Consider the following 26,931-nt stretch of genomic DNA (forward strand, 5'->3'; position numbering starts at 1 on the left):
CCCAATATGCTACTGGAGAAGAGTGGAGAAATAACTCCAGAAAGAATGAAGAAGCTGAGCCAAAGCAAAAACAATGCCCAGTTTTGGATGTGACTGGTGAAGGAAGTAAAGTCAGATGTTGTAAAGAACAATATTGCATAGGAACTTGGAATGTTAGGTCCATGAATCAAGGTAAATTGGAAGTGATCAAACAGGAGATGGCAAGAATGAACATTAACATCTTAGGAATCAGTGAACTAAAATGGACCGGAATGGATGAATTTAATTCAAATGACCATTATATCTACTACTGTGGGCAAGAATCCCTTAGAAGAAATGGAGTAGCCCTCACAGTCAACAAGAGTCCAAAATGCAGTACTTGGGTGCAATCTCAAAAATGACAGAATGATCTCTGTTCGTTTCCAAGGCAAACCACTCAATATCACAGTAATCCAAGTCTATGCCCCAACCAGTAATGCTGAAGAAGCTAAAGTTGAATGGTCCTATGATGACCTAGAGGACCTTCTACAACTAACACCCCAAATAGATGTCCTTTTCATCATATGGGATTGGAATGCAAAAGTAGGAAGCCAAGAGCTACCTGGAGTAACAAGCAAGTTTGGCCTTGGAATACGAAATGAAGCAGGGCAAAGGCTAACAGAGTTTTGTCAAGAGAACGCACTGGTCATAGCAAACATCCTCTTTCAAAAACACAAGAGACGACTCTACACATGGACATCACCAGACGGTCAATACTGAAATCAGATTGGTTATATTCCTTGCAGCCGAAGATGGAGAAGTTCTATATAGTCAGCAAAAACAATACCGGGAGTTGACTGTGGCTCAGCTCATAAACTCCTTATTGCAAAATTCAGACTTGACGAAAGTAGGGAAAGACACTAGACCATTCAGGTATGACCTAAATCAAATCCCTTATGATTATACAGTGGAAGTGACAAACAGATTCAAGGGATTAGATCTGATAGACACAGTGCCTGATGAATTATGGACAGAGGTTCGTAACATTGTACAGGAGGCAGTGATCTAAACCATCCCCAAGAAAAAGAAATGCAAAAAGGCAAAACGGTTGCCTGTGGAGGCCTTACAAATAGCTGAGAAAAGAAGAGAAGTGAAAGGCAAAGGAGAAAAGGAAAGATATACCCATCTAAATGCAGAGTTCCAAAGAATAGCAAAGAGATAAGAAAGTCTTTCTCAGTGATCAATGCAAAGGGATAGAGAGAAACAACAGAATGGAAAAGACTAGAGATCTTGTCAAGAAAATTAGAGATATCAAGGGAATATTTCATGCAAAGATGGACACAATAAAGGACAGAAATGATATGGCCCTAACAGAAGCAGAAGATATTAAGAAGAGGTGGCAAGAATACACAAAAGAACTATACAATAAAGATCTTCAAGACCCAGATAACCACGATGGTGTGATCACTCACCTCAAGCCAGACATCCTGCAGTGCGAGGTCAAGTGAGCCTTAGAAAGCATCACTAGGAACAAAACTAGTGGAGGTGATGGAATTCCAGTTGAGCTATTTCAAATCCTAAAAGAAGATGCTGTGAAAGTTCTGCATTCAATGTGTCAGCAAATTTGGAAAACTCAGCAGTGGCCACAGGACTGGAAAAGGCCAGTTTTCATTCCAATCCCAAAGAAAGGCAATGCCGAAGCATGTTCAAACTACCGCACAATTGCATTCATCTCACTCTGAAGCGACTTAGCAGCAGCAGCAGCACGTTAGCAAAGTAATGCTCAAAATTCGCCAATCTAGGCTTCAACAGTACATGGACTATATTAGCATTAGAGTTATGGGTCAGATGTCAGATTCACCATTTACTACATGGGTAACCTTACTTTAGAGGTTTCCCAATAGTTCAGAGGTAAAGAATCCGCCTGCAATGCAGGAGACGTAGGTTCAATCCCTGGGTCAGGAAGAGTTCCCCGGAAGAAGAAATGGCAACCCACTCCAGTATTCTCACATGAAAAATCCCATGGACAGAGGAGCCTGGCGGGCTATAGTCCATAGGGTGGCAAAGAGTTGGACACGACTGAGCATCTGACCTTACTTATGCAAGATACTGAGCCTCTCTGTGTCTCAGTTTCGTCCCCACCTGTATATCAGGATAACATCAATAGCACCTACCATACAAGACTGTTGGGGTAATTAAATACGTGATGAACTAGGTAGTACCTAGTACACAGTCAGAGAAGGCAATGGCAACCCACTCCAGTACTCTTGCCTGGAAAATCCCACGGGCGGAGGAGCCCGGTAGGTTGCAGTCCATGGGGTCGCTAAGAGTCGGACACGACTGAGCGACTTTACTTTCACTTTTCACTTTCATGCATTGGAGAAGGAAATGGCAACCCGCTCCAGTGTTCTTGCCTGGAGAATCCCAGGGACGGGGAGGCCTGGTGGGCTGCTGTCTATGGGGTCGCACAGAGTCGGACACGACTGCAACGATTTAGCAGCAGCAGCAGCAGTACACAGTAGGCGCTATGATTGCTATTATTTAGAACAAAGTTATTCTCTCCAGGTGTGGAAGTTGACTGCGGGAGAAGAGAGGACGCACCTGGCTGGGCTTTATAGGTTAAAAGTGGCTTGGGCTCAACAGCCCTCTCCCCGGCTCCCGAGGGTCAGGATGGCCCAAGGCCCTTCGCCCCGCCCCGTCCAGCCCCACCCAGCACCGCCCCGCCCCACCCAGCCCTGTCCGGCCCAGCCCCTGCTCTAGTCTCGCGCATTTTAAAAGTGCGCGAGCTCCGGTGGAGACACGGGGCCGGCGGTTGGTCGGACGAAGCCATCTGTTACGGTACGTGGGGGGAGGTAAAAGCCTACCCATCTACATTTTTTCCATTTTTAGCTTTCTGGCCGAGGTACTGGCCTCCTTATAGCCTTCACGTTTACTCGCTGTGCTCAGACTGCGGGGAGGGGAGGGTTCTGCCTCTCTGGGGATAGGGTCGTTGTCTCTGTGCGGCGTCCCCCCCACCTGCGGACGGGAAGCCGGTGGGAGAGGACTATGGCCGGAGGGGGGAGGAGGCGGCCCTAGCGCCATTTTGTGGGAGCGAAGTGGTAGCTGGGCTGCTCTTGGATTCCTCCCTGCTTCAGCCTCCCTTTCGGGCTTCCTAGCAGCGGCCTAGCGGGTGAGTTGCAGATGCTTCTCACTAAAGACGCCCTGTGTGCCTCGGCTCCCGCGATGGGGCGGCCGCTGCCCCGGAAAGGGAGTCGTGGCACCAGGCCTGCTTGGTCCTGCCGGAGCGGACTAGCATGAGAGCGACGTTAGGGCCTGGCGCGGGGTGGCAGCCGGCGCCTGAGCTGGGGTATTGGGCCCACGCAGCCGTGCAGGCCGAGGCAGCAGTTTGGCCTGGCTTCCCGACGCGGGCGTTGCTTTGTGCCTTCGTACTTTTGCATCGGGACGGAGTTTACGGCCTGATGCCCCAGCGGTCCCACCCCGGCCGCGCTTAGAAACTCCTCCCTCGGTTGTCACGCACTGGCTTCTGGGAGGTGGCGGCCCGCGTCGCGAAGGACCTGTCGCCGCTATCCCTGCGGCTCAAGTTTGGAGAGCCTCTGGACACCCCACAATCTGGAACAGGGAGGCGCTTTTCCGTTTTTCTCTTCGGCTGGCTCACTGCTCCTATTCAGTCCTCAAGACTCAGCTTCTGCATCGCGTGCTTAGGGAAGTCACTCTGACACCCCTGTACACACGCACACATCTCAACCAGCGTAGGTTCTCCCCAAACACCCTCAGACTACTTTCCAGTAGTATTTATCACGATTGTAATAAAATAAGTACTTGCTTGCGATCTTTCTCCTGCTTTCCCCCTCCCCCGCTTGCCCCTAGTATGCCTTCTGAGACTAGTTTCACAGTGGCAGCACTTGATGTGTAGTAGGTATTCATCAAATACTTAATGAACTAGCGAGGCATTACATTTTAATAACTATTCTTGCCTTTACTTCCTCGGTTTTCGGGGATAACCAACACCTGTAAGAATCCAAACACTCGAGAATTTTTCTAAAAGTCACAAAACAGTGGTATAAATCAGCGGGATAAGGAAACAGTTACTTTGACCTCAAGTGTTAAGTCATTTGTATCTCTTTTCCCTTTAAGAGAAACAAAGATGTCTGAATATATTCGGGTAACTGAAGATGAGAATGACGAGCCCATTGAAATACCATCGGAAGACGATGGGACAGTGCTTCTGTCCACGGTTACAGCCCAGTTTCCAGGGGCATGTGGGCTGCGCTACCGGAATCCAGTGTCTCAGTGTATGAGAGGTGTCCGCCTGGTAGAAGGAATTCTGCACGCCCCCGATGCTGGCTGGGGGAATCTGGTGTATGTTGTCAACTATCCCAAAGGTTTGTTGTCATTTGGTTTTGCAGTGATGCTAAAGTATAGGTTTGTATCTTGTTCTCAAGCATAGATCATGGTCTCTTCCTGGTGAACCATCTCCTATTGCCCAAGTGTTTCTTTAAAAGTTACTATCAGACAAGTTTGGAAGACCACTAAATGAGTGAAAATTGGAATACAGAACATGTTTTACTATGTGTTTAAATAATCATCCGCACTAATTTTGCTGAACTAATGCCGAATTTAAGAAATTAAGAATGCTTTGCAGTTCTATCAGTCTGTTGAAAATAGAGTCTTCTGAAGTGCCTTAGTATTTTGTTTGTTCTTAATCCTTGCAAGCTACATCATTCATTCAGCTAATCTTACTCCTTTTTTTTTTTTTCCCTTAAATGAACATCAGTTGCAATAGCCCAAATCTTGAATTAGTTAAGTCCTAATTATTTTCGGAGAAGGCAATGGCACTCCACTCTTGCCTGGAAAATCCCAGGGACGGAGGAGCCTGGAAGGCTGCAGTCCATGGGGTCGCTGAGGGTCGGACACAACTGAGCAGCTTCACTTTCACTTTCTTGCATTGGAGAAGGAAATGGCAACCCACTCCAGTGTTCTTGCCTGGAGAATCCCAGGGACGGAGGAGCCTGGTGGGCTGCTGTCTATGAGGTCACACAGAGTCAGACATGACTGAAGTGACTTAGCAGCAATTATAGTTTTAGGTCTGGGCTTATTCTCACTGTGTCTTATCAGTGATGGTTTTAATCTAAAAGGAAGCATGAAGATTTAGAAGTGTGCCAAGGAACTAAGTACATTTTATCAGTAGGTACTTGTGCTAGTTGATAGATCTGTTACTTTTATTATAACTTAATATGGCAACAAAGGTGTACTATTTGGTCAATATTTAAGATGTTGCCTCAAAGTTTTTCATCATGTATCAGGAAAAAAAAATTTTTACTAGAATCAACTTGGTTTCTTGATTCATTGGTTGTAGATAAATATTTACCCAAATTTGAAATGTCATTTAGATAGTAATGTATAGGTTCATAGTTGTAACAAATGTACCACCCTGGTAGGGGATTTTGATAATGGGGTGGGGCTCTGCCTGTGTAGAGGGAAGGGTATATGGGAAATCTGCCTACCTCAAGTTTGCTGTGAACATAACGCTACTCCAAAAATGGTCTTTTGTCCAAATGTCATTGAGTTTCTCTACCCTTCCGAATACTGTTTTGGCTTTTTTTTAATAACCTTAAGTTTCTGTTTGTTTATTATAAAGTTAATGTGAATTTGATGTTGAAAGTTTGGACATGAAACAGAAAAACTGAAATCAACCGTAAAAATATATAACTGGAGATTACAGTTGCTAATTTTTTGGTAGTCAGATTATAGACAGTAAAATAATCAAGCGAATATATTTAATAGGTACATGCTTATTAATAGCCTCATGGTTTTTCAGCCTGTTTTTTTTTCCTTCCTTAATGTATTTTAAAGTGAAAATAAAGGGACTTTTGTTCTGATACATCTCTTGAGAGGGGAGAACATACAGTTGTCATCTTGAGCTGTTACAGAACCAGAGGTTAGGATCCCCAGATTGGCTCCAGAAAAGCAACTGAGCCGCTTATTTAAGCATTATTCTGTCCACGAGAGCTAACATCACTCTTTACCAGAAGTTTCCAGTGTCTTACTGTTCCTAGAATGTTTTTGTTTCTCATTTCTGCATGAAGGGCTTGAAGTGTTTAAAGTGTTAAATGAATGTTCTAAAAGATTTCTGCTCATTTTGTTTAGATAACAAAAGAAAAATGGATGAAACAGATGCTTCATCAGCAGTGAAAGTGAAAAGAGCGGTCCAGAAAACATCTGATTTAATAGTGTTGGGTCTCCCATGGAAAACAACTGAACAGGATCTGAAAGATTACTTCAGTACCTTTGGAGAAGTTCTTATGGTTCAGGTAAGCTTTGATTTCACTTAAGAGTTTTTCAGTGAATGAGTGTCCAGAATTCCTTTTTTTTTTGGTGATGCTACCCCTTCATGCTCAGTAGGTGGTATTTTTAATATTTATTATATGTATGCATAATGGGTGCTGAAAAGAAATTTGGTTTATAGTATTTCCCTTCATGTGTGTACTCTGGGTTGGTTATATGTGTGTGTGCTGCTGCTGCTGCTAAGTCACTTCAGTCGTGTCTGACTCTGTGTGACCCCATAGAGGGCAGCCCACCAGGCTCCCCCGTCCCTGGGATTCTCCAGGCAAGAACACTGGAGTGGGTTGCCATTTCCTTCTCCAATGTGTGAAAGTGAAAAGGGAAAGTGAAGTCGCTCAGTCATGTCTGACTCGTAGTGACCCCATGGACTGCAGCCTACCAGGCTCCTCCGTCCATATGTGTGTAGATTTAGTGAATTTAAATGATTTTTTTTCTAGGTCAAGAAGGATATTAAAACTGGTCATTCAAAAGGGTTTGGCTTTGTTCGCTTCACGGAATATGAAACCCAGGTGAAAGTAATGTCACAACGACATATGATAGATGGACGATGGTGTGACTGTAAACTTCCAAATTCTAAGGTACTTTGCTCTTGTTTTCTCTGTTTTGGCCATTTGTGGTGACAAACTTACTTAGAAGACACTGTAAAATAAAACATTATAGTTGGAAAATGTGGCAGGGTGTGTTCTTGAAATCTTTTGTTAAAAGTCTCAGGACCTTAATGCATGCTGAATATTTTATGTTTGTTTGAAATACTTAGTTTATTGCTCCTCCAAAATAAAACGTTCTTCATTTTATTCTTTCTCTTGTTATTTTTAATGAATTAGCAATTTCTTACATAGTTACATGTTAACAAAGTATGTTGATCTCGTTAGTGTTAACAATTAGAATATGTTGATCTTGTTACAGAAGCCTTACTTATTCCAAGCAAGCAAGACTTGCTTATTTGGAACATTATCCTCTTTGCCAGGACATTTCTGATTCATCAACTTTCCTTAATCCAGATATACTTTCATCAGCTTTAAAATTTAAAGCATTGAAGTCTTACAAGAAGGAGATGTGCTAATACAAAAAAGAAAGAATGTACCTACTTTTTAAGCACTCAGCTAAAGAAAAGGCAGATAGATTGTGTTACATTGTCCACCAGAATGCTGTTTTCTTTGCCTGTAAAATATTTCTAATGGTTTTCTTCCTTTCGATTTGATCAGCAAAGCCCAGATGAGCCTTTGAGAAGCAGAAAGGTGTTTGTTGGGCGTTGTACAGAGGACATGACTGCTGATGAACTGCGGCAGTTCTTTTGCCAGTACGGAGAAGTAGTAGATGTCTTCATCCCCAAACCGTTCAGGGCTTTTGCCTTTGTTACGTTTGCAGATGATCAGGTATTTTTCTCTTAATAACTTTGCCCCAGCTAGTTAGGTAATTTCTGTTGAATGTTGCCCTTCCAGCTAATTACCATCCTTATTAGCTAAGTTCTCTGACCCTGTATTTGGGCCTGAATATTTGTGATAAACCCCTTAGGTATTTTTTTTTAACATGTGACATTTAAGTGGGAGTGTTACACATCCTTTGAAAATGAACGGAAAAATCCCTGCTGCCATTACTAAAGCCAAAGGCTATTTTATGGGTTTAAATGAAATAAGTGCTCCTTGCTGATTTTTTCTCCAGCCTAGATGATGGCTTGAAATCTAAGTTTTATTGCTACTTTGTATGAATCAATGGTTTAATCTCCTCTATTTACATCCCTTATTTTTTATAGGTTGCCCAGTCTCTTTGTGGAGAGGACTTGATCATTAAAGGAATCAGCGTACATATATCCAATGCTGAACCTAAGCACAATAGCAATAGACAGTTAGAAAGAAGTGGAAGATTTGGTGGTAATCCAGGTGGCTTTGGGAATCAGGGTGGATTTGGAAACAGTCGAGGGGGTGGAGCGGGTTTGGGAAACAATCAGGGTAGTAATATGGGTGGAGGGATGAACTTTGGTGCTTTTAGCATTAACCCAGCAATGATGGCTGCAGCCCAGGCTGCTCTGCAGAGCAGCTGGGGTATGATGGGCATGTTAGCTAGTCAGCAGAACCAGTCTGGCCCATCAGGTAATAACCAAAGCCAAGGCAACATGCAGAGGGAGCCAAATCAGGCTTTTGGTTCTGGAAATAACTCTTACAGTGGTTCTAATTCAGGTGCAGCGATTGGTTGGGGATCGGCATCAAATGCAGGGTCAGGCAGTGGTTTTAATGGAGGCTTCGGCTCTAGCATGGATTCTAAATCTTCTGGCTGGGGAATGTAGACATTGGGTTACGGTTAGTTGGTATACTGGTGGGAATTCAAATTTTTCTAAACTCATGGTAAGTATATTGTAAAATAACATATGTAAGAATTTTCAAAATTGGTTTGTTCAGTGTGGAGTATATTCAGCAGTATTTTTGACATTTTTCTTTAGAAAAAGAGGAAGAGCTAAAGGAATTTTATAAGTTTTGTTACATAAAGGGTTGAAATATTGAGTGTTTGAACGTGAACTGCTGTTTGCCTGATTGGTAAACCAACACACTACAATTGATATCAAAGGGTTTCTCCTGTAATATTTTATCCCTGGACTTGTCAAGTGAATTCTTTGCATGTTCAAAATGGAAACCGTTGATTAGAACTACATTCTTTTCTCCTTGTTTTAATTTGAACCCCACCATATGGATTTTTTCCTTAGGAAAATCTCTTTGGAGATCATGGTGTCACAGTGCTTGGTTCTTTTGTTTTTGTTGTTTTTGTTTTAACACTTGTCTCCCTTCATATACAAAAGTACAATATGAAGCCTTCATTTAATCTCTGCAGTTCATCTCATTTCAAATGTTTATGGAAGAAGCACTTCATTGAAAGTAGTGCTGTAAATATTCTGCCATAGGAATACTTCTGTCTACATGCTTTCTCATTCAAGAACTCGCCATCACGCTGCGCAGGCTGCGTCTTTGACGGTGGGTGTCCCATTTTTATCCGCTACTCTTTATTTCATGGAGTCGTATCAACGCTATGAACGCAAGGCTGTGATATGGAACCAGAAGGCTGTTTGAACTTTTGAAACCTTGTGTGGGATTGATGGTGGTGCCGAGGCATGAGAGGCTAGTATGAGCGAGAAAAGGAGAGAGCGCGTGCAGAGACTTGGTGGTGCATAATGGATATTTTTTAACTTGGCGAGATGTGTCTCTCAATCCTGTGGCTTTGGTGAGAGAGTGTGCAGAGAGCAAGGATAGCAAATAACGTACGAATGTTTTTGCATTCAAAGGACATCCACATCTGTTGGAAGACTTTTAAGTGAGTTTTGTTCTTAGATGACCCACGTTAGCTGAATGTGTTAAGTGAAACGATACTTGTATTTCCCCTACCCCTTTGTCAACTGCTGTGAATGCTGTATGGTGTGTGTTCTCTTCTGTTACTGATCTGTAAGTGTGGTAATGTGAACTGAAGCTGTTGGGTTGAGAACATGGACTGAGCTTGTGGTGTGCTTTGCAGGAGTACTTGGAAGCAGAGTTCACCAGTGAGCTCGGGGTGTCTCAAAGCAGGGTGGAAGTTCTCATGTCTGTTAGCTACCCATAAGAATGCTGTTTGCTGCAGTTCTGTGTCCTGTGCTTGGATGCTTTTTATAAGAGTTGTCACTGTTGGAAATTCTTAAATAAAACTGATTTAAATAATATGTGTCTTTGTTTTGCAGCCCTGAATGCAAAGAATTCATAGCAGTTAATTCCCCTTTTTTTGACCCTTTTGAGATGGAACTTTCATAAAGTTTCTTGGCAATAGTTTATTTTGCTTCAAATAAACTTATTTGAAAAGTTGTCTCAAGTCAAATGGATTCATCACCTGTCATGCATTGACACCTGATACCCAGACTTAATTGCTATTTGTTCTTGCATTGTCCAAAGTGAAAAGTTTTTTTTGTTTTTTGTTTTTTCAAATCTAGTTTTTAATAAGTCTGGGTGACCGCACCTAAAATGGTAAGCAGTACCCTCCAGCTTTTTCTTAGTGCCTCTGCGCATTTGGGTGATGTTCTATTTACATGGCCTGTATAAATCTCCATTGGGAAATCATCCTTCTAAAAATATTCTTATTTGAAGGAGTGGGCAAAGCAGTGTTAATTTAAAATGCTTTGTAGCAAAGCCTATCAATTGAAATGAAGGGAATATCATCACCTTTCTAGTTGGGGATTTGAAAAGTGGAATTAATTGCAATAGGGATAAAGTAGAAGAAACCACAAATTATCTTGTGCCTGAAATCCATTAAGAAGCCTGATAGCTTTAAGAACTAGCAGGGTGGGTTGTCTGTCTGTGGAAGTGTTAAGTGAAAGGGGCTTTGTCTTCCAAAGATGGGGAAATAGAATAATGTTGAATAAATCCACAAAACTCAAGACTCTCACGGTGCATTGTTAAGTATGTGAAAGCAATAATATATTGATTCTCTGTTGTACTTAAAATGTAACTAACTTCTGTGAGAGCTCCTTTTCTAGTGGAAGAATGTAACAGGTTTTGTGTTGACAATTTACCTAATGCCCTTATCTAATTAGATTATGATAAATAGGTTTGTCATTTTGCAAGTTATGTGTTTTAAACTTTTATAAATGAAATCGTCTTTTAGGCTTATGGTCGCCACATTGTTTTATTCAGTTTCCTCTGTAAAGGATCTTGCGTTGTTTTAATTTTTTTTTTCTGCATCTAAATTGCATGATTTCCAAACCCTGTACCATCTGAATTTTGCATTTTAGCACTTGCACTATTACTCAGCAGCAGTAACATGGTAACACTTAAAATGGTATTCGGGGACCTCCAAAGACTAAACTGACAAGCCTTCAAGAAGCCCAGGGGTAAGTTAACTTTGTCAATGGCATGGTTTTAATCCCTTATTTACACTTGTGTAAATCTAGTTACCAGTCTTAGAAGGCTTTCAATGTTGAGTAGCCTTCTATTAATATGTTTATGGTACTACATAGCTATGGGTATTTAATTCTACCCTAAAAAAAAAAAATTGAAGTTTAGAAGTAAACTATTTGGCAAAGATTTGTTTTTAAAGTCTTATTTGGTCATCTAAATGCATTCATTCTAAAAACTTTTTTGAACCAGTTGAATAAAAATTTTTGTTGCCACCACAGTTTAGTGTCTGGAGTCTTACTGGAAAAATACAGTTTCTTTTTTTATTTATGTGACAAAGATGCTGGAAAGTGACCTTTAAAAAGTGAGTTTCTAGAAGTTGCACTTTATATGTACAAGAGAAGTTAGTTGAAATCACAGTGAATTTCTACATAATGTGACTCTGGCTAGAATGAGAAATTTTTTTGAGTGTTAGGTATTAAAACTTTTTAGGGAGGCCAACTAAATGAAATTTTTTAAGGTTAGGTCAGGGCTTAAATTTTGTCCTTAGATAAAAGATGTTAAGTGCATAATAATTCAGATGTATGTGATAATTAGAATAATTTTTTTTTGTTGATTACTAGGAGAGTAATTCTTAACTGTGTATATAAGTTCTGTACTCAGCTGTTGTACAATCTGTAATCTATTAAGTGTGCCCAAATATTTCATGTTCATGGTAAGAAAAACACTACATTTATCAATAATACCGCCACTTATTTTTAATGTATTTCATCTTACGGAAATGCCACTTTGATTCAACTGTCTTCTGAATTTGAACATTATTTAGGTTATTTCCAAGAGCTAGGAATATTCTCACAGCTAAGTTAAAATTTTAGCATTGTAATTACCAGGTCAAAGACTATGCATGCTTTTAAGACTTGTGAAATATATTGCCAAATTGTCCTTTAGAAAACCTGTTGTCTTTGACAATGTGAAATAGTGCCGTTCGTGTTCTTTGTTTGGCAGTTTTTTATAATTAAAAAATAATAGTGTTGGTTTTAACATGGAAATCCTTCTATACATAGGCCAAAGTGTTGCTATTTCCAATTTATCTACCCAAGAAAAACATTCAAAGTAACTCCTGAACCAATACTGTTGTAATGTATAACATTCTCAGATCAGTAAGAACAAATACAAAAACAGTTAAAGAACATGAACAGGAGATTTCCAGAAATGTAAATGGATAGTAGAAAAAGACACTGGACTTTGTTAAGTAAAATTTAACTTAACAGATTTAATCCATGGGTTTGATAATGGATTGGCCAAGACAAGTATCACTACAGTGGCTTATGTCCCCTTGAATCAAAGAGTTAAGTAGTGGAAGTGGCTAGTGGACACATGCCTGAAAGGCAGCTCACCTGCAGTCTGGTTCGGTTGGGGTGGAATGGCAGCGCTCCTGTTCATGTTTCTCAGGTCAGTTTGCCGCTAAGATCTTTTACGGGTATTTTTTAAAACAAAGAATCACGTACTGGCTGAAGACGCAAAGTTAAAAATTACTATTAATGATGCTCTTGATCCAGGGAATGTAGTTTATGACTTTGGTATAGACCCCATACTGATCTGGTTCCCCACAATTAATGGAACCCCAGGACACTATTCCTCCCACAAACCACTTCTGGGTCTCATTATCTAGAAACACTAACGCCCCCCCACTGTCACCTCTACAGCTGTCCTTGCCGCCACTTTGCAAGCCAGCACAAAGCATGTTATCAGTTACCCTTCCCTCTGGATAGGACTTCTTTTCGTAGGCAGCAGTACATTTTTGATGGTCAACAACTGGTATGTCAATAAACTTTAGATTTCTGGCAAGAAACCCCGTTTGGGTTAATCCCCATCCAGATGCAGTTCCAATGTCATTTGTCCTCATGAAAGATTCCGCTTCTTTTCTTGGCAAACAAATAGGCATGATGTTGCTGTTGATTACAACTTTGTTCTTCAGTTTAATCAGTGCTATGTCGTTATCGTAACCAGCATCATGAATGTAACTTTCGTGTATAAAAATGGCCTCGGCCCAAGCTTGTGTGTAATTAGGTGATATTCTCTTCAGGGCACCCATTCTAATCTGTAGGGAGGCAGCGTCTTCTCTTTGGTCATATACAGCATGAGCAGCTGTTAGGATCCAGTTGTCGTACAGAAGTGCACCTGCTGCCATAGTTTTACCGAGTAACAGCACTTGCCAAGGAAAATAACCGAGCTTTGCATTTTGTCCTCCATATATACGACCTTCTGTAGTACGGGTGGATATTCCACACACTGGGGAAAGAAGCAGATGTATAGAGCCTTTACAGAAACCTGATGGTGTATTTTCTCCAATTATTACCACTTTGGAGTTATCAATTACTCATGTTTAATGTCAGCCAAAATTGCATCACACGAATTGGTGTTTGTCCACCTGTACAGGCAAGTGGGTATAGTATATATGTTTTACCGCTCAAAATTTTTCAAAGATCTGATAAAACCATTTGGTATTTTTTAGCTCCTCAGAAAATGAGGTGAGTGAAAATATGTAGAAACTAATTTGTTTTGCCAAAGTAACTTGGTCTCAGGACTGGGAACGTGTTTGGTAGGGCTAACAGGAATTGTCTGAGCTGGTGTGAGCAGGAAGTGAAGGTAAATAACCTTTCCATTGCTTCTGTTTTCCTGCTTGTAAAATGGGGTATCTACCATGTAGTTCTTGGAAAGCAGAAACTAGGGTCAGTATCATAGGATTTGCAGACTACTTTAACCTTTGAACATTTAAATGTTTTAAAAATGGGAATGTTACAGTTGTAGCCAGGAACCTTCAGGTGCAGAAATTATCTCTGGTCTAGTTGTTCCTTCCAGACACTAGACTTTACTGTATATTGCTGACTGAATATGCTTATTAATATAGCAGATATGTTTCCTGTTGTGGCAGAATACTGTTACGAAAGCTTAAGAACATTGTGTCAACTGAGAAGACTAAACCCAGTAACAGGGGTAATGGATATATTATTACTTTTCTGATTTTTTTTTTTTTCTTTTTTTTTTAACTATATCTTCAGAGCCAATTCTGGTAAAAACTTTTTCTGAGTACTGTTAAAAGGCAAATTGCATTAATGTTTAAAAACTAGATGTCATTGGAAACAATTGCTTAGGGAAATAATGACGTTATTAGCTTTGGGTTTTATTAGCATTTCTATAGAGAAGAAAAGTAACAGAAGAACTCATGTTTATAAATGTATAAATGGTTCAAGATAATTTTAAGTATCATTTAATTTTTTATGCTTGCCTAGTTGTAAGGTCAAAAATAATCAAATGACTGATGCAGTCAGCTCCTAACAAACCTCTCCACATGGAAAGGGGTAATGAGAACATGTTATTTGGAAATAATAAGTTGGTCTAAGAGCCAAGTGCTGAAGTTACATTTCTGCCTACACAGCTAAAGCGCTACTTACTGTCTCCTACCCAGTTCTACTTTCCATCAATTACAAATCTCTTGTATAAATGTATCCATTACCAGGCTCACAGACTGGGAGTGATTTTTCTCCTTTGGAGCTCGTCCAGAATCCATCAGCCTCACACACATATTTACCTGCAAATCATTGGAAAAACAAAAATGTTTAACTGCATGTAAAAGGTGGTTGTCATTTGCTTGAATACCCCCTTAAAAAATGTTGATTCTTGAGCATCAGTGGGAAATAGAGGTGTCTGAATAACCATTTTACATGATTTCATAAATAGGAGGTCTCTGCATTACCATGTTTGCTTGCAAAGTGGAAACCTTTTAGATGTGTAACTTGAATATGTATCAAGATCTCAAGTGCTTAATGATAAGGTTTTGACTTGTTAAATTAAACCATTTGGAATATATTGTGTGTTTGTGGTAGTCATTTACTAGATAAGATCTGTTTTCAGATTCTTGCAAATTGACATTAAAGTCACTTCAGCTGCAATATTTCACTTAGCAGGTGGGAGACATGCCTTTTAATCTTTTGCCGAGCCTTAGTCAAAAATGTTGGGTAAGTTTATTTTCCGATCATGAGGGCTTTGGTTCCAAATATTACCCACACCCAACTTGGAACAGTTTGCTTACCATCGTTGGTTGTCATTGTGTAGAACTCATTACAGCAGTATTTAACCACAGCCCTGTACGTGGTCACTGCAGGACCCGTGATGTACTCCACCTGGCCACTGGGAAGATTATCAGGAGGGCCACAGTCCACAACTAATAAATAATGGGAGAGGGAAGTCAGTTTGTACTGAATTCTAACATTAAAATGATGTGTGGAGAGTGTGGTGGTGGTTGGCTATGTGGTACTGTAACCTGAAGGCATGTTCAAGGTGGACATCATTTCAACTCTGAAATTGAGCATCACCTTAAGTGTGGTTTTTAAAGCATCACTCCTTCCTATCCCTCACTGAACGGCTAGATTGAAGTGAAGGCCCTGGGCAAGGAGGGTAGGGTGCCTTCCCTAAAGGAAGGGGATTTGAAACCACTTGGACTTCCTTAGCATTCTCACATATAAAAAAAGTGGTTGGCATTTGTTTAGTATCTCCTCATGCGACAACATAGCAATAGAAGAAAACAGTGCGGCATGCAGGCAGCACATACAGTCTGGCTCCATGTCAACTGGTGCGATTTGGCTAGCCTTAAAGGCAGAACTGGAGAAGGCAATGGCAAGCCACTCCAGTACTCTTGCCTAGAAAATCCCATGGATGGAGGAGCCTGGTAGGCTGCAGTCCGTGGGGTCGCTAAGGGTCAGACACCACTGAGCGACTTCACTTTCACTTTTCACTTTCACACATTGGAGAAGGAAATGGCAACCCACTCCAGTGTTCTTGCCTGGAGAACCCCAGGGAAGGGGGAGCCTGGTGCGCTTCTGTCTGGGGTCACACAGAGTCGGACATGACTGAAGTGACGCAGCAGCAGCAGCAGCAAAGGCAGAACAGTACAAAGAAGACTGAAGGGCTCAGCTTGTTAAGATGCTTAGCTTTTTAGAAGACCTCGAAGTCATGCTACCTTGAGTTTAGGTTGGAATTCATACCTGTTTGGACGTTAATGTGAAATAACTAACTGGTTTGTGAGAAAGTGGTATCATTCTAGAAGTCATAGTTTTGTACACAATAAAACAAAAATTGTTGATGGATTTCTGTGGATACTAAAAAATACTTGGTTTTCAGCAACTTAATAGTATATGTGGCTCTGTGCCAAGTGCTTAGTCCACATTGTGTATAATTTCTCCACAGGTAATATGGCCATAACCACAGAAGTGGCAGAATCAGGGCTCACACCCATACCTCTTACTCCAACACTCCCTTTAGTGCCAGCTCTTCTTTACTGTTTTTTTTTTAAACTAAAAATTGGTAGTATATTGGTGGTATATTCTGACAGGAATATAAATTTTAGAGATGAGAATATTTAAATTCCCATAGGAATTTTGTAGAAACCCTTGAACAAGATATGTGAAGACATAGGTACAGAGGTATTAACTACAGCAACATCTGTAATGGTAAAAAACGAAGTAAAGATCACATGGACTGAAAATCATAGGTCTCATGGAATACTAGACTGTCATTAATACTTGAGTTGATGTGGAAAGACACCCCAGCAGTTATGGAGGGGAAGGGTAAACTGTCAGATTGAGAATCCCACTTTGGTTCAAAAGTATGTTATAGTGAAATGCATTAGTATGAGTAGCACAGAAGATAATGATGTGAAGGAGTGGACCCGTGTCCTAGAGGTATCGATAGTTTGAGGATTTGGGCAAGAGAGGTTTTCACTTTTTTTGTTTTGTAAATTTGTCAACTTCCACTAACATTGATGTTTTTGAACTGGGGTTGTTGGAGAAGACTTGAGAGTCCCTTGCACTACAAGGAGATCAGTCCTGAATATTCATTGAAAGGACTAATGCTGAAGCTGAAACTCCAATACTTTGGCCACCTGATGTGAAGAACTAACTCATTGGAAAAGACCCTGATGCTGGGAAAGATTGAAGATGGGAGAAGGGGACGACAGAGGACGAGATGGTTGGATGGCATCAGCAACTCAATGGACGTGACTTTGAGCAAGCTCTGGGAGTTGGTGATGGACAGCAAAGCCTGGCATGCTACAGTCCATGGGGTTGCAAAGAGTCGGACATGGCTGAGTGACTGAACTGAACAAGTAACATGATAATTCACTAGCTACATGACTCAGTTCACAAAATGGTGATGGATAGTGTTATTCCAGTTTGATGTGGATATATGTCTGTGTATATGTATGTGTATATATATACCTACACAGACCACAGTTTTCTGCATCAAATGGGGGCCTGCACATGTTTGCATGTGTGACATATGTAATTGAAGAGATGTACACCAAAATAACAGCGGTTATACTATGATGCAGCAGGATTATGAGTATTACAATGCTGGTAATTTTTCTCTATTCCCTGTCTTTTATGACTATTTTATACTTAGGAAAGTACTTTTGAATACACTAAAGCAAATACTTTTCCTAGTAGCGTGGTCCCATTGTAACTGCTTAAGAGTGCACCTAGACACTGGGTAAGACAAGCAAACTTGGAATTCAAGCCCTGATAAAATCATTTTCTAAAAAGACCAGCAGTAGTAGCAGAAGCAGCTGCAGGCGTTGTGGTCACACATACGTACTGCTGCACTCTGGCATCGGTCGGTCCCAAGATCCGTCTTTCTGACAGACTGCAGCAAACGATTTCAGGGGTAAATTACCCTAAAGAGGAATTGAGAAAATATTAATTTCCTTGTTTTCATCATGAAAGCACTTGTCAAAGCTCTGTCCCACAGTAGCTCTTCTAGTGTTTTGAGAGATGCTCCCAAAGAGGGTGATGAACCCACATGACACACAGCCCAGCTACCTTGATACATGTGTGTGCTTGGTGATGTCATCTATGCATGTGTCTCTTTCTTAAAGATGTTGACCTCTTGCAGCAGTTTTTGTTTTGCTTTCCATTTTAATCCAAGAACATGTCAGATTTCAAGTTCCTGCTGATGCTGCACCATTTCTTTAAGTGCCAAAGGGTGATGGTCAGAAGTCTGGGGAAGGTCAACCTGATCAGGCATGGAATGAATGTGTCTGGATTTTTCTAACCAGCTATTAGCTGGAGGAAAGTCATTTAAAATACTTCCTTAAGCTTCACAAGGGTGTTCTCAATCAGTTCCATTGCTAATATCATTTAGAGGGACATTTTTGACATTGAGGTATTTTTCTAAAACAGACTTTAAATGAAAGAAGGTGGCTTTGGCAGAAGCTTTATGTTTCAAAGGAGAGCAGGATGATTTTTTTTTTTTTCATCAGAGACTGAACCGGAAATACTAAAAAAAGAGACTTCCTGGCAGTCCAGTGGTTATGGTTAGGACTTCAAGCTTTCATTGCCAGGGACTGGGTTCAATCCCTGGTCAGGGAATCACAAGCTAAGAGGCATGGCAAGAAAAAAAAAAATATATATATATATATATAAATCTTTAAAGATGATGGTTGATAAAACTAGATGTTAAATAGATGTTTATTTAAAAAGAAACTAAACAGGTTTGCAGTCAAGGAGCTATGGGAAGAGCCCGCCAAGAAGTTTGCAAATTGAGAAAAGTGTCTCACTTTTTCCCCCTCCACAGGACTGGATTGCATAGCTAGCTATCATTTCAGTGTTATTACTTTTTACTGTTGGGATTCAGTGACAATTTTGAAGAACATAAAGAGGACATGTTAATCTCTTGCCTGTGCACCTAAAGCAACACACTAAGCACTTTTTAAAATTATCCCCCCTTTCCCTTAACTGTGGTCACTGTTGATAACTCTGCAGAATATACTGTTTCCAAGGGCCGTTTAATTTTTTGTGGGCCCGGGAGTTGTTTCATGTAAAGGTCATTTGACGAGGAGGAGGAGTTTGATTTAATGCAAGGTGATAACATCGAGCACAGTGGCAAACATTTCAGCTGCTTTCCCAAGAGCTGCAGTAATGTGTATGAACTGAGAAAAGGTGTTCATTTATACCACCAGCTTTCCCCAAGAGAAAGCTTTTTAAAATAGCAGAGGTCTGGGACTTCCCTGGTGGTTCAATGGTTAAGAATCCTGCTAATGTAAAAGACGTGGGTTCAATCCCTGTTCCGGGAAGATTCCACATGCTGCAGAGCAATTAAGCCCTTCATCCTTGTGCTCAAGAGCCTGTGCTCCACAAGAGAAGCCACCACTATGAGAAACCCACACACAGTAACTAGAGAGTAGCCCCAGCTTGCTGCAAATAGAGAAAGCCTGAGCCGCAAGGAAGAACCAGCACTGCTATAAACAAATTAATTAATTAAATGTTTTTTAAAAATAGAATTCCTAAGAATAGAAATTTTTCTATAGCCATTTCTCTTAGCAAATGTGTCAGTTCTTTGAATTTTATTGTTTAATCACAGAAAAGAAACCACCATGCTGACAACAGCTGTTTTCCCATATTCCTTTCACATACTTGGTGATATAAATATGTATTCATTTAAAAACCATCATGATTGTGGTTGCAGTTAGCAGATTTACATTAACTTACTTGCAGAAGTTCATAACCCGTCTCGCAGAAGACCGAGAAGTGGTCTTTCAGGATGTATTTGGCTTGCACAGGGGAGATGCGGCCATTAGGTGGCGCCAATGGATCAGGGCAAGGCTGAGCTGAGCAAGGAAACGAGACTATGCGTTTGGCTGTGGTCTACAGCAGGCAAGTCTGAATTGAGCAATTAGAAGTTCTTGATTTATAAGTGAAACACTTAACGTGTAGAGAGAGCTTGCCACAAGTGGGATAGAGTTCTTAAGATTTAAATCCAAAGGCAAGATTAAACCCTTCGTTGCTTACTGTACAAATTAGGATTTGTTATCTGGCCTGGGCTTCAGCCAAAGCGATGGAGAGAAAGTCAGGCTTGCAGTAAGGGAGCATGGTCATGGCAAAAGGTGTGTCTGCTCCCCACCAGGGGCCTCACAGACACTGCTGAGGACTGGGGGAGCGTAATGGGGGCAGGGTGGGGGGTGGAAGAGCTGGACCACATGCATTTAAATCACAGGAAAGTCTCAAGTTTCCTCATCCATAAGCGTGATGAGACTGTTTGCTCACCTGCTGGGCTTTGTGAGGCCTGAGTGTGAAGCACGGACGAATGTGCTTTGCTAATAAAGTGTTAGTCGCTCAGTCGTGTCCGACTCTTTGCGACCCCATGGACTGCAGCCCGCCAGGCTCCTCCATCTGTAGGATTTCCCAGGCAAGAATACTGGAGTAGATTGCCATTTCCTTCTCCGGGGGATCTTCCTGACCCAGGAAGTGAACTCAGGTCTCCTGCATTGCAGACGGATTCTTTACCGGCTGAGTCACCAGGGAATAAGCACTAGGCAAGAGGTGGTTGCAGCCAGGGAACCCTCCCAGCAGACCTCGTGGCTCAGAGCCAGACTGGCACCTGGGAAGCCTCTCCTGTCCCTCTTGAGCATGTGCCCACAGGGCTCAGGACTGGCTTCCACTTTGGCCTCCAAACCCTGGCCTGTTGTCACCCCATGGCTTCAGCCCATCCCCCATGGCTGACAATCCCCCAAGGCCACCCTTCAGCCCACGCAGGCCATTTGCCTGTCCCCCACTTCCTCCAGCAGCCGATCTCTGTCTCTGGGTGACTGTCAGTACCAGGCAGGCTCCAGAGTCTCCAGGGACATCCCAGGGCTTTCTGAGGCTGTCTTAATCCCAGGCCAGGGCCCTGCTCATACCCTCCTTCACACACACTGCCAGGCCATGTGCCGGCCTCTTCTCACTCACCAGCCTGGCAAACCTGACTTTTCCCTCCTACTCGCTCTGAAACCAGCACTCCAGGTTTAGAAATTTCATTACTTTGACCCACAGGAAAACAAAAGGCTTTTAAAAAATGAAATGTTTGGGACTTCCCTGGCCATCTAGTGGTTAAGACTTTACCTTCCAACACAGGGGGGTGTGGGTTCGATCCCTGGTCAGGGAGCTAAGATACCATATGCCTCAGAGCCAAAAAAACAAAAACAGAAGCAATATTGTGGCGAATTCAATAAAGACTTTAAAAATGGCCCCATCCAAAAAAAACAAGCTTCCCAAAGTGCCAGTCTCTGTCCTCCTGACCAGGCTCTCATTCTTTCCCACATGTCCAACAGAGGTGGCCCAAAGGTTAATCCTTGTTAATCCAATCTCCTCATTTTAAAAATTAATACCTCCTTCACATACCCCATGCCTTCTACATTAACCCACCAACCCCCACCTTTCCAGGAAGATGTTATCCTTCATTGGATAATTGAGACATTACATCTCAGGAAAGTTACTTTAAGAGGCTCCGTGTCACATGGCCAGGAAGCAGGTGGCACTGTTGCTGGGCAGCCTGACCCTCAGCCTGCACTCTCAGCATGGCTTGAGCTGCAAGTATTTTGCTTTGGAGCTTCTCCAGTTCAGTTACGCGGTCCTTCCAAAAACATCCTGAGAGACCAGTTGGCTGACAGTGTCAACTCTCAGGGGGACAGTCACATCCAGTGGTCAGTGCCCAGAAGATGGGGGGACTTGGACTTGCATCTAAGGAGGTAGTACCAAGAACCATCCAGTGTGTGAGGGTCTGTCATGAGGAAGAGGTGGGGAAAGAGACGTGGAGGGTGGAGGCAGATCAGGGAGGCAGAGTGTAGCCCCAGCTGCAGGTGCCCCGTTCAAACCCTCTGTGACGGGAGCCCCCAGCTCTGCCCACACCGTCACACCCACTGCAGCTTCACACCGAGAAAGATGGAGTCTATGGGCTTTTGCATGTAACAGTTCCCTTGCCCTTGGGACAACACCCTTCCATATTCCTCCCTCTGCCTCTCCCTTCTCCCCTGAAGCAGGTTATAAGACCTTTGTGTGACCGGTGTCTTCCCTACACTCAGAGGGAAGCCTTATCACCGAAGACAAAGGGATGCCAAGAAGAATCCTAACAAACAGGGCTGGCTACATTTGAGTCATTGGAAGGACTGAGGCTGAAGCTGAAGCTCCAATACTCTGGCCACCTGATCCCAAGAACTGACATTGGAAAAGACCCTGATGCTGGACTTTCCCAGGGTAGGAGAAGAAGGGGACGACAGAGGATGAGATGGTTGGATGGCATCACCGACGCTATAGACATGAATTTGAGCAAGCTCCGGGAGTTCATGATGGACAAGGAAGCCTGGCATGCTGCAGTTCATGGGGTCGCAAAGAGTTGGACACGACTGAGTGACCGAACAACAAGTTTCCCCCAGTTCACCACCCTTACTTCATATTGCTCAGCCTGTCACACTCCTCAGGAGACCCAGCACAGAAGTACACAGCTGTCTCTCTGGGTCTTCATTTCCTTAGGAAGGCACCTGTGCCATGTAAAGTGTGGAATGTGCGTGGAGTGTTAGTCACTCAGTTGTGTCCAATTCTTTGTGACCCCACGAACTGTAGCCCACCAGGCTCCTCTGTCCATGGGATTCTCCAGGCAAGAATACCGGAGTGGGTTGCCATTCCCTTCTCCAGGGGCTCTTCCTGACCTAGGAAGTGAACCCAGGTCTTCTGCATTGCAGGCAGATTCATACCATCTGAGCCACTAGGGAAGCGCTGCTGCTGCTGCTAAGTCGCTTCAGTTGTGTCTGACTCTGTGCGACCCCGTAGATGGCAGTCCACCAGGCTCCCCTGTCCCTGGGATTCTCCAGGCAAGAACACTGGAGTGGGTTGCCATTTAAAGTGAAAGTGAAGTTGCTCAGTCGTGTCCGACTCTTCGCGACCCCATGGACTGCAGCCTACTAGGCTCCTCCATCCATGGGATTTTCCAGGCAAGAGTACTGGTGTGGGGTGCTTCTCCTAGGGAAGCCCTAGTGCCACATAAAACTTACATGAAATAAACAAGTATGCTTTTTCCCATTAACCTGTCAGTTTGGTTTTCAGACTCAGCCAGGGACACTGAACAGGTTAAGAAAAACTTTTCCCTTCCCAGTTTCCGGGGCCCAGCCAGGAAGACTTCCATACCAAGTAGTTCCTTGATGCTTCTGGAAGAGCCCCTAGCTGCCCTCACCTGTGCTGTTGTATCGGACCTTCCAGCCCACATGTTCCCCTGACTGATCGGTGGTAAAGGTGATGGTCACAGTATTGCTCTTGGTTTCAATCCTGCCGGGCAATGTCTTCCCACAGAACGGGCCATATTCTGCCTTGTCTGTTTGAATCTGAAAGTGGAGAGATACCCATCACCCCAGGACCTACCAGGCCAGGGTGAGGTGGGGGCCAGGGGAACCAGACCTTGAGGGAGTCATAGGGGCACAGGGTCTCGGGGTGCGTCTCCACGTCAAAGGACTCCACAAAGTCCAAGATGACATGGAATCCCTCCTCCAAGTGGATGCTGTAGGTGCAGCTGGAGAGTCTGGGGTATGGCTGTGGGTATTCAGGGCTGCTGAGCTCCCCAGACTGGGCAGTGAAGACCTGGCCGGAACACAGGGCTGGGGAGAGGGGGCAGGACAGGCAGGGTGAGCCGGGCGCAGCAGCCTGGCTCAGGCTACCGGTCTAGCTCAGACACCACCCCCAGAGGCCCCTCCAGAGATTGGACACCCTACCCAGGGGCTGAAGGGACAGTTTAGGGAGGGGGTTCCTCTGGCTTCCAGGCTTTAGCTGACACGGGTGACACTTGAATGTAAATTCTCCAGGGGCTTCACTCTCACCCCCAGGGAAGATGGGGGCCCTAGGCCAAGGCTTCTGTTGCAGGGATCACTGGGCCAGAGTCCCAATTCCAGGAGTGAGGGGTGTGGGATCTGCCCAGGGGGAAGGAGGCACCAAGAGAAGAGAAGGGACTTTCCTTATTCCCCAGGAATTGGGTGGGGAATGGATGGGAGGAGGGGTATCTCCTTGGGCTGAGGGTCACCCACCCACCCCTGACTCTAGCAACCCCCAAGTTCATCTGCCACGGGACTCCCACCCACCTGTTCCCCCAGGCCAGGCCAGTCCAGCCCAGCCTCCCTTGGGCCCTCCCCCCGCCCACCTTCCCTGGATCAAGACTCTGCCCTGGGGGGCAGTTGAGGGAAGTTCAAGTCCACGTTGATCACAGATGAGTCTGGTGCCCACGTTCCCCACTGAAACAGCTGATTCTGCCTTTGAAGAGGGAAGTTGGCATCACTCATGGGAGGGTCCTGCCCCCCTCCCCCAGGTGGTGGTGGGGGGCACATTTCAGGAAGTAGGAGCCCAGCACTGCCTTTCTTCTTCTACGTGGCTGCTTCCCAGGGTGCAGAGGCAGTCAGCCCCAGATGTGGGGGACCAGATTACCCGTCAGTGAGTTGATGGGCAATCTGTTCCCATCTATCAATACTTCCCTGGCCTCTCTGCTCTGGGTCAGGCTCCCCCCAGCCCAGCACACACAGGACCTGAGTTGCCCTCTGAACAGGAAGTGGACCCAAGGATGCTCTGAGCTCAGTCCTTGAGTTCCTCGTAGGGGAGCAGCAAGAGCTTGGCTGCCCTGTGGGAACTGAGGCAAACCTATGCCCCTCTCTGGACCTTAAGGCCCCACCATCAAAATGAGGGTGGGGGCAGAGCAAGCCCTTCTGGCAAAGGAGCCTGTGGCCCCGTGGAGGGGGCCGCCCCACCAACTGGGGCCCCTCAGACTGAGATGAGGGTGGAAGAGGAGAGAGGCCAGGGAACACATCACGGCCCTCCCCCACTGTCCCCCCAGAGACAGGCAGCAGGTGGAGGTGGAGCCACGTTTATTGTTAGGTCCGAGGGGCGGTCAGTGGGGGCTGCAGGCAGCAGCAGACTTGCCCAACCCAGACGGGAGCTGGAGGGGAGGCTAGAGGCTCTGCTCTGGAAGAGAACAGAGACGGGGAGAGACACAGGGGAGGGAAGGCTGAGCAGGGGAGCAGGGTCGGCTTCGAGGGGTGCGGCTGCTCACTCCCCAGGGCGCCGACTGGTTTTCCAGCCAGGCCTCTGGCAAAGGCGCAGAGAGGCATCCAGGCAGTGGAGGACAAAGGGGTTGGCTGGCTGGGTGCTGAACAGCAGCTTTGAGCAGGCCCTGCCCCCACCCCGAGGTTCCATGAGGGGAAGCTTGTGTGAAGCAGGCCTGGGGCCCTCCACTCCTCCATCCTGGAGCCCCCCACCCCCGGGAGGGCGAGCACTGACTGGCCAGGTACAGATAGAGGGCCTAACATCTTCACCAAGTGAGTGAGCTGAAGAGGATGAGAGTGAGCCAAGGAAAGGGCAGAGGCGGACGAGGAATCGGAGAACACGGATGAATGGATGGATGGGTGGGTGGATGGATGGGTGGGTGGATGGATAGGTGATAGATGGATACATGGATGGATGGATGGATGGACAGGTGGACAGATGGGTAGAGGATGAATGAGTGGATGGTGAGAGGGGACAGAAGACCAAGAAGGGGCCACCAACTAGAAGTGTCTAGAGGGCCAAGGCCAGTGGTCCCTCCAGTTGCCTGGGAAGAGCAACTGTGGCCTTGAGGAGCCAGTGGTATCTTGGGGCAGAGTGGGGGCTGGGCCAGGCATAGTGTCCCCCCTTTTCCCCTTTCTAGCTTGGCTCACCTGAGCAGGTGTGCTTGTTCCTGTGGAGAACATAGCCCGCACGGCAGGAGCAGTAGAAGCCACCCAGGTGGTTGTGGCAGTGGTGGTCACAGGTGGGGGCCTCTCCTGGGGGCACCTGGCACTCGTCAATGTCTGGTGGAGGGCCAGGCAGGCAGGCAGCAGGAAAGGAGAGGGGATATCACTGAGGCCTGGGCTCGGGCTCAGAGGCCCCCAGCCTCACAGCTGCCCTGAGAGGAACCTCCTCGGGAATGAAGATGGCTCGTGCCCAGCCAAGTGCTAGAGGCCAAACAAAGGTCACTTCGCCTTCCTGCAACAGTTGGAGGGAGACCTCAATTTCATCCTTTTTAAACCAATGAAGGTGAAGCATCCTGCTCCACGTAGCCAGGCCAGCGCAGGGAGCAGCCTGCAAGGGAACCTGGTGGGTAGGCCTCTATACAGGTTTCACTGAACTCTTAGAGCAGCTTCAGGACAAACACAGAGAGGTTGAACCACTTGCCCAAGGCCACACAGCAAAGTCCCTGCAAGAGCCAGAATCTGAAATCAAGCATCAAAGTCCACATGCAGATGCAGCACTCAGGCCAGCAGGCTTTCACCTGCCCATCTGCAAATGGGCTCACCTGGCCCTTTCTTCACAGGGGCCCCTGAGGATGTCCCTGGCACAGATGGGGGTTCAGTCTTAGCACCTGGCACAGAAGGGGGGCTTAGTCTAGAGCAGAGGTCATGGCCTGGTAGGGATATTTGCATTGTGATGACGTCAGACCAGGTGTGGACTCTTCTCCTGCTGGTCTGGCAAGAAGCCAGCCTCAGGGACCAGAGTGGGGGTGGGGAGGAGACCAAAGGGAGGACCAGTCTGGCCTGAGACCAAATCACACCCCCACCACCGGCCTCCTCCCTGCTCACCCTCTGCAGAGTAGAAGGCCTCGAAGCCCGTGAATGGCTTCTCGTTGGAGTAGTCGGAGTGGAAGGTGACATCCAGGCTGGAGCCCGGTGAGTAGAAGGTGTCGTTGCCAGGCGCCCGCTCTGTGTCCGTGCTCTCCGAGCCGCACAGCGTGACCAGCTCCTTGGTCCCGGCGCTCAGCTGGGGGGGTCGGAAGTCACGGGGAGCGAAGGCGAGACGCCAGGCCTGACTGCCCTCCCGCCCTCTGAGGCCAGACCCTGCTCCCAGGTGTCCCATCCCCCCGCCTGCCCTGCTGGCACCTTGACAAAGTCATACTCGCACAGGTAGGATGGCTCCAGCTGGAAGTGGGTGAAGTA

The 26,931-nt window shown here is 44.9% G+C and overlaps 2 protein-coding genes across 5 annotated transcripts; one reads left to right on the forward strand and one right to left on the reverse strand.

Moving 5' to 3' along the window:
• The first annotated feature begins 3,012 nt into the window (after positions 1 to 3,012).
• Positions 3,013 to 17,571, forward strand: TARDBP (TAR DNA binding protein). 4 transcript variants are annotated; one of them, XR_008685097.2, is made up of 8 exons: positions 3,013 to 3,127; positions 4,093 to 4,340; positions 6,106 to 6,269; positions 6,738 to 6,878; positions 7,506 to 7,676; positions 8,054 to 9,263; positions 10,244 to 10,277; positions 11,042 to 17,571. XR_008685097.2 is itself a non-coding variant. In XM_055419553.2 (6 exons), exons 2-6 carry the CDS (start codon positions 4,103 to 4,105, stop codon positions 8,582 to 8,584), a joined length of 1,245 nt encoding a protein of 414 aa, XP_055275528.1. In that variant the 5' UTR covers positions 3,013 to 3,127; positions 4,093 to 4,102; the 3' UTR covers positions 8,585 to 9,977. The 4 variants fall into 4 exon arrangements, 1 of the variants encoding a protein (XP_055275528.1); XR_008685095.2 differs by having other exon boundaries at positions 9,998 to 17,571; XR_008685096.2 differs by having other exon boundaries at positions 10,244 to 17,571.
• Positions 12,670 to 26,931, reverse strand: MASP2 (MBL associated serine protease 2). The gene is given in 9 exon segments (XM_088845440.1): positions 12,670 to 13,436; positions 14,662 to 14,736; positions 15,238 to 15,503; positions 17,792 to 17,874; positions 19,688 to 19,806; positions 23,181 to 23,328; positions 23,402 to 23,598; positions 25,678 to 25,809; positions 26,578 to 26,931. Coding segments are annotated over 9 exon segments (2,061 nt in total). The 5' UTR covers positions 26,852 to 26,931.

The sequence above is a fragment of the Moschus berezovskii genome, chromosome 17 (genome assembly GCF_049115385.1).
Source record: "Moschus berezovskii isolate FMDL1 chromosome 17, NW_MosBer_1.0, whole genome shotgun sequence".
In the NCBI taxonomy this organism is placed as follows: domain Eukaryota; kingdom Metazoa; phylum Chordata; class Mammalia; order Artiodactyla; family Moschidae; genus Moschus; species Moschus berezovskii.